Below are 14383 nucleotides of genomic sequence, written 5' to 3' on the forward strand. Positions count from 1 at the left end.
TTTACTTCTTAATAATATCATTTCATATACTTTGCTTACATATTAATATTTTTGTCATGAAATTTATGCCACCTGATGAAACAGCCTTTGTAAATTACAGAAACTTAAAGACAATATCAAAACAATGTGACTACAAGACAAAGACCACCTACTACTAAATTATTTTTGGCATAAGATTATTTTTTGAGACATTTTATAAACTATTAGGTTTACTGAATACTATAAACCATAAGCTTTGAAAGAATTTTGGAAGCATACCATAACAGGGTAATTTGCAGTAGAATATAGGGTTGGAAACCCTTAAAACACAACTTGCTCATTTCTTCCCATATCGAAGATCTGTTGTCGCTGTCATGTTTTTTTTTTGAGACAGAGTCTTGCTGTGCTGCCCAGGCTGGAATGCAATGGCGTGATCCTGGCTCACTGCAACCCCTGCCTCCCAGGTTCAAGCGATTCTCCCGCCTCAGCCTCCTGAGGAGCTGGGATTACAGGCACCTGCCATCATGTCCAGCTAATTTTTTTGTATTTTTGTAGAGACAGGGTTTCACCATGTTGACCAGGCTGGTTTCAAATTCTGACTTCAGGTGATCTGCCTGCCTTGGCCTCCCAAAGGGCTGGGATTATAGCCGTGAGCCACCACACCTGGCCAAAGATGTGTATTAGAAAAACTATTTCTTATAAAAAGATGTATTCAGTGGTACTATGCCAGTCAAGAATCTTGTATTATTTTCTAGCTTTCAAGAATATGTATAATATCATAAAAAGGAGGCAAGAATATGTAAAATACATATGAAGCTCACGAGGAATGAAGAAAGTTATTTTAGGAAGAAAAAATTGCTACCATAAAGAAATACGGAACACACTAGCAATACATGTAAGAATGAGAGCAAAGGTCTTAGACGTCCATGAGCTGGGAATGCTTGTGCTGGGAGCTTCAGTAACAACAGCATGGGAAGTGAAATAGACTAGGCAAGCTGTTACACCAGGTGATAGTATTTACTATTATTATTATTATTATTTGATTGTGGTGAACATGATGAAATAATTCAATGGTAGGAAAAAAAAATCTGGCCTACAAGTGAAGATGAAAGGTAAAAGTAAATATTTAGAAAGTAAAATCTGGAGGGAAAAAAAGCTCCAGTATCTCACCATGGCGTCTTCCAAAGCCAGCAATGCTGGAGATGTTTATTGTCGAGGATGGACTTGCTTGGGTTGGGATTCTGTAACTAGAGCCAGAGCGGAGCTTCTCTGCCGCCTTCAAGGACACAACAAGAGGGGCTTTCTGCCTTTCTTATAAAGCCCGCCACATTTGGTGCCTGTATGGTTGTATTTACTGGAGTCTATCATAAGGCTGATGAAGGAAGGGCTGGATCTTTCTCATATCCACGTGATTAATGGCCTGGAGTGCTGTAGGCATTTAATAACTCACTGAGTGGATGAATGAACCCTGTGGAAGAATGAGAGCCTTTCTGATCTTGAGGTCTCAGTTTGGACGATATTTCTGGAGGGGATAGATGAATATGTATTTCAGCAGCACTCTAATAAGCCCGCATTGGGTGACTAAGCAGAAAAGTGATTCATTTTGCTAGAATTTTCCCACCTGCCGGAGCCAGTCCCCCTGGTGTTCCCATTCCGCTTCCCCTCAGTCATCTCAGCAGGAAATTACTATCCTGTCTCCTACCCGGGTGATGAATGTTCAAGGCATTTCAGCAGACTGTGGCAAGGCCCGGAACGGGATCAAGTAAAAGTAAATACCAGCCCTTATTAGGAGATCCTGGCCCTTCTGGTGCGTGTGTTCCAGTACACATGTGGCTTCCTGCTCTGTCATAGAAAGCAGGCTTTTAGGGCCCCCGCTTCCAGTGACGGTTTCCTGACCTCCAGGAACTTCTGTAGCCAGGCACCACTCCCTTCCTCACGCCCCACACCCGACTGTTCCAGGAGGATTTCATCACTGTGCACTGACGCTCACTGTGACCTCGCGTGTGGCCACAGGAGGAACTCGGCCGAGGCCTGAGAAGACCAGATAATGACATAGAGGGCTCACTTCAGGAAACCCAGGGAGCTGCAGCCGCTCCTCCAGGGTCATTCCACACATTAATTTTCTAACAAGTCATAAGTCAAAGAGTGACACCAGGAGTGGCCAGCCTGGTGCCCAGGTACAAGCCACAGCAACAGATTCTGATTTTCCAGAACAGCCGTGGTCTTTAGCTGGTGTTGGATATGGTGCTGTTAGCTGGAGAGGGAGGAGACTCATATTGTATATTTGTTCAGTGACTCCAAAGATTTTAAATTATATTGTGATTTTTATTATTTTAGTCTACTTTTTCGTGGAGACAGGGGTCTCACTCTATCTCCCAGGCTGGAGTGCAATGGTATGATCATAGCTCACTGTAGCCTCGAGCTCCTGGGCTCAAGTAATCCTCCCACTTCAGCCTCCTGAGTAGCTGGGACTCCAGCTGCGTGCCACCACGCCTGGCTAATTTTTGTTTAAGTGGAGATGAAGTCTGGCTATGTTGCCCAAGCTGGTCTTGAACTCCCGGCCTGAAACAATCCTCCTACCTTGGCTTCCAAAAGTGCTGGGATTATAAGTTTGAGCCACTGTGCCAGGCCCTGGTTTTTATTTAATGGCTATTAAATGCTCAGAAGTGAATTAAGGTTTCAGTTAAATGCACAATTTTTAAACCAAACTATTTTCTTTGCTAATTCACTTCTATCTGCATCTACCGGCTGTAAACTGCCTGAAGCAGAGAAAGCTTTGTTAGCTTGGGGCTCCCTGTAGCCTCGAACTGAGTGCCTTATGTGGCATTGGGCGAATGAATGAATTTGTTGGATGAACTACTTCCGGGTTTAGAATCCGCAGGGGGTAAGACAGGACAGATCGTGAAGGAGGCTGACCTCCTCAGCTACTCTACCATTTCATGTTCTGTTTGGGCACCTCCGTCACCCCTCACCTCCTCGGATAGTCTAGTCTGTCTGGGCCTGGACTGCCTAGCCACCCTCTTATCCCTAAGCCAAGGCCTTCGCTGACTGAAGTCCAGAGTAAAGTGGCCTTTACTGAGGCCCTTCTGAGGAATAGAAAGCATGCTCTTCAGTACCCATTTTTCTTAACTGAAGTACAACCAAATTATACACAGGCCCAGCAGAGTGGCACAAGCCTGTAGTCACAGCTACTTGGGAAGCTGAGGTGGGAGGATTGATTGAGCCCAGGAGTTTGAGTCTAGCCTGGGCAACACATGTGTATAAGTCTATGAGTCTGGAAGAATGCCTATAGCCAGGCAATCACCCTACAGTCAAAACACAGGGTATTTCCATGATCCCAAAAAGCTCCCGCCTGCCCCTCTGCAGTGAAACACTTCCCCTTACCCCAGCTCCCAGCAACCATTGATCTGAACTGTAGACGTGAATGTCATTCAGAACTCATTTCATCTGGACCCTGCTTCCTGTGTCAATACCGCTGCAAGCAGCATCTGAGGGAGTTTTCTGGATGTTCTCTGCCACTCTGCTGCTGCTTCCTTCCCATCTCCTGCAAGGCCCCCACTGCGAGGAGTCAGCTGTGTGAACGTGGGTGTTTCAAGGGTGTCTTCCTTTACTCTGTTCTCAATGATTTCCTGCTATCACTGCGTCTCTCGTTTAATGACTGCCTTCACCCATATCCTTAAACCCACCAGGCCGACCTTCCTGTCCCTTTCTTTGGAGTGCTGTGTCTGTATCTCCAGTGGCGGCACAGACTGTTCCTTAGATCCTGATAATTCTCCGAGCTCTCTGTCCAAGCCAGGCTCATTTCTGGCCCTGCCAATCTGCCTCCTCCCATGTCATTTACATAACCAATGGCACCACCATCCAGAGTGACCAAGCTAGAACAGTCCCTCCCTCCGGCCCCCACGGTAGGAGGCTACTTTTGGAGTACACCTGCAATTGACCTCCACTCTCCGTACCTACGTCTGTGGCCAAAGTACCGACCCTGATTGCCTCTGGCCCCAGCTGAATTAACCCACCTTGCTGGGCCTAGTTCTCTTTTCACTAAACATTCTCCAAAATGCTGCCACAGCTATTTTTCTAAAATACACATAAGACCATATTCTTCTCCTTATTAAAAACAAAAACAAAAACAAAAAAAAACAAAAAACAAGAAACACCAAGAAACAAACAAAAAAAACCCACCCTATACTGGCTCCCGAGCGTGTCCGAGATCAGACTCAAGTTCTATGCGATGGTCTTCAAGACCCTTGGCCGTGTGGTCCCATCCTGCTATCCCCACTCCCACTCCCAATCGCATTCCCCAGCCTCCCTACCTCATGCAACTTCAGCCACACTGGCCCACCCCACCCCAGGGGAGGATGCCATGTATTAGTACTTTGGTGCCTTTGAGTCAAAACTCATTCTGTTTTGCCAGTTCAGAGGTTGAGCCCTTTTTGAAGTATTCTTGACTCCCCTCTTCCTCCATATCCCAGGTAAATTCTGTCCCAGGCATAATGAGCTGTTACCTCACAGGCTCTGAGGGCACTCAGAATGCCAACACAGTGCTCTCCAGGCACCTCTGTGCTGTTCAAACCTATGCATCTTACACCTGCTCTTCTTAAAATCTCTGTGCCTCACACGCAGGAAGAATTCAAGAAATGCAGATTGAAAAAACATGGGTCCAGGAGTAGATGAAGTATGTAAACATCAAGGCAAGAATCTGTACTTTTCGTCTATTTATTGTTTGTGTGCACAATAGAGCCACATGGTTTATTACAAAAAATTATTATAATGTATGCTGTTTGGGCTCAGATCACTTTGTGATGATGATGATGATGATGATGATGATGGGTTAGAATTTTTTTTTTCTTTGTTTGCCATGGGATCTGCCAGGTTTTAAGAATTTCTTTTTGTTCTAAATCAAATTCAGGAGCACTCCCATGACAAGAGGTCAAATTTAGGCCACTGATGGTACCAACGGAAGGCTACCACTGTGTAGCTATAATGAAGCAGTTTATGAATAAAGCCCATCATCATGGATTTTAAGCACTTTGATAAGCTTTTATTTCTCTGCTCATCTCCTTTACCCCTACAGATAACACAAAATAACAGAATAATCATCCAACAGTAACGCCGCAATCCCATCACAACAACGTGGAAAATGAGAATTCATGTGATTTGCTAATTTCCTAAGTCAGAGCTTCCCACCTGATGTGCTGGGGAAGTGGGAGAGGGTGAGGACTGCTTTCCCCAGCCCTTGGGGTGACTGGGCTGATCTCGCCTGGCATGAGCAGTCAACTCCACCATGGTACAACATCATTTTGAGTGCCATGTTTGATAAAGGTTGACAACCACTGTCCTAAGCCATGCTACCATTTAAATAACAGACTGAATTCTCCCAAGTGATGTTCTTATTTGCCTTAGGAAGGAAATTAATATTATGACTCTAAGGATCCTGAACACACGATCTAAGAAAAGAAAAACCCAAACCACAATGGCAAAGGTAGGTGAGACAGAGTGTTTAGAAAAACAGCAAATACTGTGCTATTAATTACTCCCAAATTCTCCCTAACACATGATTTTTAAAGAGTAGGCAGAGCATAATGATTTGAGGAACACAGCCATGCGGAATGGGAAGGGTTTTTAGAAAATGTGACTCACTCACCGTTCCAACCAAAGGGTAAATGAACCCAGCGCCTATGCTGGCTCGGACATCACTGATGGGTAAGATGAAGTCTCTTGGCACACCTTTTTTGTCAGGTTGGTGAGACAGAGAAAGGTGGGTCTTTGCCATGCAGATGGGCAAATTTCCAAAACCCTGTAAGAAAGGAAAGAAAATGTGTTCACTGGAATGTTAAGTCTCCTGTGTTTTTCAATTCGCACTTTACACAGTCTCAGCAGCAATGGTACGCCGGCTCAGATCGGGGCACACGCAGGGACTGCTTGTTACTCCTTGTTCACTGAACAAGCAAGAAGGTGAGGATAAAAACCCATCTCTATGCGATCACTGTTTAGCAGGTCAAGGGCGACTACTGTTTGTTTTGGAGGTTCTCTTTAAGAGAAGGCAGTGTTATGTGCATGTTTGGGGAAAGCGTGGCTATTTTCAGGCAAGGCAGCAGCTGTAGAAACCACTTTCCAAGACTATTAATATCCGAGACCCAGCAAGGTAGTCTGGAGAGAGGCGAGGCTTTTAGTCATGTTGTTCACTCGCTCTTGCAGTCGGTCAGGAAGCAAAGGGCCCCTTTGTGTTGGTTTATGAATCATGGCTATTTGATGTGCGATTACATTATAAGAACTAAGATGATGAAGTCACTATTTAAGCTTCTTGTTTTTAAGGACCAAAGTCTATGTCTGACCCAGAGTTCCAAAGGTGAAAGAGCAGGAAGTCACATGTGGTGTCTCACAAAAAGGACAGTGTCCTCGAAGCCTGGTTCTGATTAAATGGCACATAATGTTCCTTTAGAGGCTTTGCTAATTCATTACAACCACATACTTGACACTAACTGTTTTAAAAAATAAAAATAGAGATGAGAGTTTTGCGATGTTGCCCAGCGTGGTCTCAAACTCCTGGCTTCAAGTGATCCTCCTGCTTCAGCCTCCCAAAGTGCTGGGATTATAGGCATGAGCACCGCGCCCAATTGACACAACTTTTAAGGACTATTTCCTTGATAGAGAGAGATAAAGGGAATGCAATCTTCAGAGTAACCCAGGTCAAATTTTCCTAAGATTTAGCCTAAAACTATCTTAGAGTCTTAACAACTCAGGGAAGGCGTGGGCTTGTGACCATTTTCTTTTTGAAATCTCCACTCTCCTATACTAATGAGAATTTTGCTAGAGGACAATCACAACTGCCTTTCAGAAATGGTGCCAGAATTTTGAATTTCAGACATGGTTAAATATTGAAATACTTTCAATGAATTAATATATGTTTGCTAATGTAAAAATTTTGTCAGTAGGCATATTAAAAAGAAACAAACAAAAACCAACCAATATGCCATATACTATCACCAGATTACTCCATAAAGGAAATAACATTTTAACACTGAAAGGAGAAAGGACGTATTAAATGATAGCCTTAAATTTCATTGCTAAAAACTCATGGGAACAACAAAAAAAAACTAACCTCATGAGAATGACCTGATTTTACTTGGTTCATTGCACCTGAATGAACACCACAATGCTAGTGCACAGAGCAGTGCCTGGGAATCCTTTTTGTAAAGGATAAGCCAAGAACATACAGGGAAAATTCTAAGAATAGAATTTTCTCAGTTGTTGACTATTTTAACAAACCTAGGAGAATAAATACCCTGGCTGATAATGGTAGCATGTAACAAAATTTCAAATTGGTTTACAAAAAAGCATAAGGAGTTAGGGAATTTTTTTTAAAAAAAAGGCCAACACTACCCATCATGAATTTCTCTAGCCAGCAGGCTCTTAACGTGTTCTGACTGATTACACCAAAGTCGGGGGGACACTCGAGGCATATAGTCCTTTTGGTGAAGGTGGCGCTGAGCCTCCTGGAATGGAGTTGATTGATTGTGACTGTCATTGGTCTAGATGGTGACACATGCTGTCAGATCACAGCCACCTTCTCAGCTGCTCGCCTACTTGCCTTTGTCAGTGGCTGGAGGTAGAAGATGATAGAGCCTTCAAGCTCAGTGGGCAAGCTCAGTAAAAAGCCAACGAACCACTTGCATAAGAAGAACACCAAACATTCCCATCTTTACAGGCTGCACTCCTGTTTGCCGACCCTGGCACCATGCTATTTTTTTAAGGTGGTAACAGGCCTGCAAGGAAAAGTACGCATTGCAAGTCATCTAAATCTGACTCTGCAGCTATTCTCCAAAGGACAGTTTCAACGTTTTGGGCTGAGTGGGAGGGAAAAAAGATCACACATCACCTACAAACAGAGGTACCACTCATATCAGACACATTTATAGTCACAGAAGTCAATGATGCATAGATTGGAGGATATATGCCTCACCATAAAGTTCTAAATGTAATCTACACTCTACCCAAGGATACTACTTTAATCTTTGTTAACCATAAAATAGATTAAGCAAAGGTGAGTGCTGGCGAGACAGGCACAAATCCTCAAGTCAAGCTGAGTATTATGAGAGCCTAAGGTGGGTGTTTTCCCCCGAAAGTACAACTTTTACCTGTTGAGTATAACGATCTATTTTGGCTTGTGCCTCAGGAGAGAGTTCAATATCTTTGGCTCCATAGACAGCCTGGGCAATGGTTCTTATCTTTTCCACAATTGGAAGCTGGAGAAACACAAATGATAAGAAAATTGTGTAAGTTTAATCATGGTTAAAGATTTTTTTTAAAGTTTAAAGAGACTTTCTGTAATTGCTTAAAATTCCCTATCAGGATACCCCTTCAGCGACTGCAGAATTCCTAGCACACCCTCTTTTTTCCTTTTATCACCCTTAAAGCACTGAAATTGTCAGTGTCAGAAATAGATCAGATGTCAACTAGCAAACAAGCTTTAGGTATTCAGGCAATTTAGAGGCTGCTTATCTAGTTGTAACCATTTTTATCCATTGCAGCATTTTAAAAAATGTAGTTTACTATAATCTCTTTCTTTCTTTTTTTTTTTCTTTTGAGACAGAGTATCACTCTGTCGCCTAGGCTGGAGTGCAGTGGCATGATCTCAGCTCACTGCAGCCTCATCCCCTCAGGCTCAAGTGATCCTCCCATCACAGCCTCCTGAGTAGCTGGGACTACCGGGGTTCACCATCACACCAGGCTGATTTTTTTTTTTTTCGTTTTTTGTAGAGACTGGGTTTCACCATGTTGCTCAGGCTGGTCTTGAACTCCTGGGCTCAACAACCTGTCCATCTCGGCCTCCCAAAGTGCTGGGATTACAGGCATGAGCCATCACGCCTGGCCTGTTTACTATGGTTTTTTTTTTTAATAATCATATATATCAGGACAGGAGTCTCCCAGCAATACTAAAAAACAAGTATTTTTTTTGTGAACAGTAATGGGCTGATGTGATCAAATACTATATCGGAAAATCAGAGGCTGAACCTACTGTCACTTTAGCAAATTATGAGAAATCACGTGGCATGGAAGAAACATGAGAAGACTAGATACAGGCAAATAAGTGTGTTGGGGGAGATGATTTCCATAATGTTAGACTGAAAACCTGGACACAGACTGCCGGTGGCATACGGCAAGGGATCTTCAGAAACAAGAATGATTCATTAGGAAAGGAATATTCCACAGATAAAGTAATTCTAAATTTAAGAAACACATTTGACAAAATTTTCCATAATTTTTCTGTGGGTAGAAATGCATATGAGGCCAGGTGCAGTGGCTCATGCCTGTAATCCCAGCACTTTGGGAGGCTGAGGTGGGTGGATCACTTGAGGTCAGGTGTTCAAGACCAACCTGGGAAATATGGTGAAACCACGTCTCTCCTAAAGCTACAAACATTAGCTGGGCATGGTGGCACATGTCTGTAATCTCAGCTACTTGGGAGGCTGAGGCAGGAGAATAGTTTGACCCTGAGAGGCGCAGGTTGCAGTGAGCCGAGATTGCGCCACTGCACTCCAGGCCTGGGTGACAGAGCAAGACTGTCTCAAAATAAATAAACAAATAAGCATATGCATGATGCAATTACTGGATTTACTATTTGGTGAACAACTAACTGCTAAACCAAATGCTGATAGAACAGATGTCAACGAAGGGGCAGAAGTCTCCTGTAGTGTGCCTTAAGGACTGCTTGGCAATGTCAAGTGTCACATTTGTATAAAATACTGTTGATACAAGAGTTACCCAACAAGAGAAAATAAATAAAAGCTAGCACACTGTTCCCCCAAAACTGCTTCAAAACCTGTTTTCCATTACTACAGTTTTTATTACTGTAGGCTTGTTCTGTGGTCTGGAACTTAAATATTGGATATTCCAACAAATAAAAAAGAAGTGAAGGTGCAAGCCTTAAAACCTTTCACTGAGGGACATAAAAAGAGTCTGAGTCAATGGAGAAAAACAGTTTGCTTGTGGATGAGGAGACTTAATACTGCACAGACATCACTTCTCTGAAACTTACTCAGTTCAATGCAATTCCAAGATAATTTTTGGTTACTTGGCCAACTAGTTCTAAACCTCACAACAAAGGGTTGATCTCATTTGGATGTTAGTCCCCTCTAAATCTAATGGTGCTATGTAATCCGCAATGTTGGAGGTGGGGCCTGGTGGGAGGTGTTTGGGTCATGGGGGCAAATCCCTCAAGAATGGCTTGGTGCTGTCCCCGTGATAATGAGTTCTCATTCTCAGTTCTCGAGAGATCTGCTTGTTTAAATGAGTGTGGCACTTCCCACTCCCTCTCTTGCTCCTCCTCTTGCCAGGTAATACACTGGCTTCCCCTTCCTCTTCTGCCCTGAGTGAAAGCTTCCTGCGGCCCTCACCAGAAGCCCAGCAGATGCTGGTGCCATGCCTCTACAGCCTTGAGAACCATGAGCCAAAATAAACTATTTTTCCTTATGCATTAACTAGTCTTGGGATTCCTTTACAGCAACTCAAGAGTGAACTAACACAGGGTAATGGCATAACTAGTCAGATAACTTTAAAAATAAACAAAACCAAAAGAACAAAGAAAGAGGACTCTTCTACTAGCTATCAATCATACCACAAAACTATGCTAATAAATTCCATGAGTATAGACAAATTAATCAATGGAAAAAGAAGACCCACAAAGATACCTCAGCATGTGCAGGATAGAATATAATAGAGGTGACACGAACCAACAGAGAAAGGCTGACTACCATCTGACTTTTGGCTGGAGAGAAATGAAATTAGATTCCTACCACATACCAGGCCTCCAAATAAACTCAATGTGGAACAAAGGCATAAACTTGAAAACTATAATTATAATATTGGAAGAAAACAGTGGGAACGCTATTATCCTCAAGTAGAAGAGGATTTCTTAAATGAGGTAATGACAGAATAACCCATAAAGGAAATGATGTATAGATTCCACTACAGCACAATTTAAAACTTGTTTTAAGATTTTATAAGCAAGCTCAAAAAATGAGACAGACTGGGAGAAGACATATGCAAGTATTTATTAAGCCAAAAGATTATTAATCTTCAAAGACCAAGCTTTGTTAAAACTCTCTGAGCTCTCTAAGATCTATCCCCAAGGCCACCTCCTCCACGAAGCCTTCATGGATGACCCTTAGGCACATGTGAGCATCCTCTTCTCGGACATCTAGATGCCCTTTTGGAGCTCCTACCTGTGACTTCAGAGGACAAGGATTCACTGGGGCCTGACTGAGTGGTTGCCAGTAAAAACTCATGCAATCTTGGGCTGTATAGAGCCCGAGTAGGGACTGTGACAGGAGACTCAGCAGCACCACAGACACTGAAATCTCTTGGAGGGTAAGGGGCCTTTTGTAAACCATGCCACGTAACAAATCGAAAGGAAGCAGAATGTGAACCAAGGGACAAAAGTTAGAAGGAAGTAGTTTTGAGTGCAGTGTTTAAGGAAGAACTATAATAACAGAGCTCTCTCACTCAGCAGTGACCTGTCCTTGCCTGGAGGGTTCTGTATAAGGAGGTATATGGTACCGGGAACGTTGTACAAAGGGTTACTGCCTGAGTGCAAAGCTGAGGCTGGGTTACAGAGAGAAATTTAAGGGTAATTTCTTCTTTTTTTAATTTTTGGTAGAGACGGGGTCTCACCATGTTGCCCAGACTGGTCTCAAACTCCTGGCCTCCAGCGACTTTCTAGCATTGACCACCTGAGCTGCTGGGATTACAGGCGTACCCACACAGGTTAACTTCTAATGTGAAAGATTCACTGCTCATGTTAGCTGAAGAATCAAGAATGGCTGCTAAACTCTTTGAGACTCAGGACCACCTCTTATCTAGATCATGAGCAGCCTACGCACCCAAGTGCTTGCTCCCGACACTGTACTGAAACTGACAAGAGCTCCACTGCTGGTCGGCCAATGCCTTGCAAGGAGCAACGTTTTCTTTTCTTTTTTTTTCTTTTTTTTTTTTTGAGGAGTCTTGCTCTGTCACTCAGGCTGGAGTGCAATGGCGAGATCTTGGCTCACTGCTGCAAACTCCGCCTCCTGGTTCAAGCGATTCTCCTGCCTTAGCCTCCCAAGTAGCTGGGAATAAAGACGTGCCACCACACCTGGCTCATTTTGTATTTTTAGTAGAGGTGGGGTTTCACCATGTTGGTCAGGCTAGTCTGAACTCCTGAACTCAGGTGAACCACCTGCCTCGGCCTCCCAAAGTGCTGGGATTACCGGCATGACCCACTGTGACCAGCCTGAAATATCTATTTTTAAGAACTTTAATTTTGGTAAAATACACATAGCATGTAATTTACCATCTTCTTTTCTTTTTTGTGACCCAGAGTCTCATTTGGGAGTTCAGTACTGTGATCACAGCTCACTGCAGCTTCAACCTCCTGGGCTCAAGTGATCCTTCTACCTACTGAGTAGCTATGACTACAGGTGCATGCCACCAGCTAATTTCCAAAATTTTTGTGAGATGCAGGTCTTGCTATGTTGCCCAGGCTGGTCTTGAACTCCTGAACTCACGCGATGTGCCTACCTCAGGCTCACAAAGTACTGGGTTTATAGCCGTAAGCTACAATGCCTGGCTTGATTTACCATTTTAATCATTTCTAAGTGTACAATTCAGTAGTGTTAAGTCCATTTACAGTGCTGTGCAACCAACCTCGAGAACTCTCGCTATTTAGCAAAACCGAAACTCTACCCATTAGCAGCAATTGTCCATGCCCCTGCCCTCAGGCCCTGACCACCACCATTCTACCTTCCATCTATGAATCTGACTGCTCTACAGACCCCTACAAGCGGAATCACGTAGTATCAGTCCTTTTGTGTCTGGCGTATTTCATTTAGCATAATGTCCTCCAGGTTCAACCACGTGATACCAAGTGCCCTTCCCAAGGCTGAATAATGTTCCATGGTATGTGTGTGCCACATTTAGCTTATCCCTGCTGACAGACAAGGGGGTTCCCACCTTTCAGCTACTGAGAACAGTGCTGCATGAACAGGGGTGAACAAGGACCTGCTTGAGTCCCTGCTTTCAATTCTTTTAGGCAGGAAGCAACATACATTTTTTTTTTTCTTAATACCTAAACTATCTTCCTTTCCAATCAAAGTTTATTGTTAAGTGTTTTGGGAATTTCAAGGAGGTGCCAGGCTGACTGCATGAGCTGAATAGCTGTGGTTTACTTCCTATAGGACGATTGTGCCCACCCACACGTGATGGTACTGAGAGGTCAGCAGTGAATCCCAACAGGGCAGCCTTGCTTCCCTGCCTCAACCTCATTGCCAGGGCTGTGTGCTTCTCAGCAGGACTACTATCTAATCAGCCCAGAGCTGCCTAGCACTCGGCACTTCCGCTGCCCAGCCTCAGCCTCTCCACCACTGGAGGAGATGCAGGTGCATTCTGCTGGCCTCCACAGGTATGATACTGTTTCCTGGGACCCGAAGAGAATGCACTATCTACAGCCTGAGCTACAATCCTGCAGCCACATGCTGAATAAAGGGCTTCACCTCACAGCTACAAAGCCTATGGCCAAAGGACTCTTGTGACTCCTGCTACAGTTTTTGTTTTTCACTCACAAGTACAAATAAGGAAATAAAAATATCTCAGTTAACATATCTTTTGGGTTTAGTGTAAATACTAAGATCTGCCCCAAAAAGGTTCTTCCCTTGCGTGCCATCTTTTTACGTTATGTTAGCAGGCAATGAATTGCCTATGGCTACTCTGTTAGATTTGGGGGAGAAGTGTGCTCTTGAAAGAAAAAAGAAAAAGCCAAGCTCAGCCCAAATGTCTTGATCTGAACTTGATATTCACTTGTACTTCTCTGTGGTAAATGATAGCTTTTATAAACAAAACGGCCAAACAGTTTACGACTGTTTATGCATTAATCATTGCTGGCTTTCTCTTGGTTCTGTAAATATTGACTAATATATTGACTTGCCACATTATACCTCAGAGAGGGACTTGCACAAAGTAAGATCCCACAGGCATCTGTTAAGTGACCAAATACTCGCCTACGGCAAGTCCTTTCAAGATGTCAGGGTGTTGACCGTAGAGCTTCAGGGACTTTGTGTACAAAGACCTTCTGATGGATTGGGGACAATGAGTCACAATACACAAGTATGACAGAATAGAGTGTGGAGTTAAGACTGCATAAACATTACTATTAAAGTCAAGAGATACAGATTGCAGAGGGAGGCCTGAAAATCAGCAAAAGCTGGTAAGACATTGAAAAAGAGCTGGAATAGGCTGGGTGTGGTGGCTCGCGCCTTGTAATCCAGCACTTTGGGAGGCCGAGGTGGGTGGAACACGAGGTCAGAAGTTCGAAACCAGCCTGGCCATGGTGAAACCCCCATCTCTACAAAAAATTAGCTGGGTGTGGTGG

At 43.6% G+C, this 14383-nt stretch overlaps 1 protein-coding gene across 2 annotated transcripts in view; it reads right to left on the bottom strand.

The window, feature by feature from the left end:
- The window catches only part of MTHFD1L (methylenetetrahydrofolate dehydrogenase (NADP+ dependent) 1 like), a 228139-nt gene that overhangs the window by 51794 nt on the left and 161962 nt on the right, over positions 1 to 14383 (bottom strand). For both annotated transcript variants that reach the window (XM_032258828.1, XM_032258829.1), the window contains exons 25-26: positions 8118 to 8225; positions 5624 to 5776 (exon numbers count right to left, since the gene is read on the bottom strand). In XM_032258828.1, coding sequence (XP_032114719.1) covers positions 5624 to 5776; positions 8118 to 8225 — 261 coding nt within the window. The remainder of the gene's footprint in view (positions 1 to 5623; positions 5777 to 8117; positions 8226 to 14383) is intronic.

This window comes from Sapajus apella, unplaced genomic scaffold, assembly GCF_009761245.1.
Source record: "Sapajus apella isolate SASKATOON/1434 unplaced genomic scaffold, GSC_monkey_1.0 scaffold105, whole genome shotgun sequence".
In the NCBI taxonomy this organism is placed as follows: domain Eukaryota; kingdom Metazoa; phylum Chordata; class Mammalia; order Primates; family Cebidae; genus Sapajus; species Sapajus apella.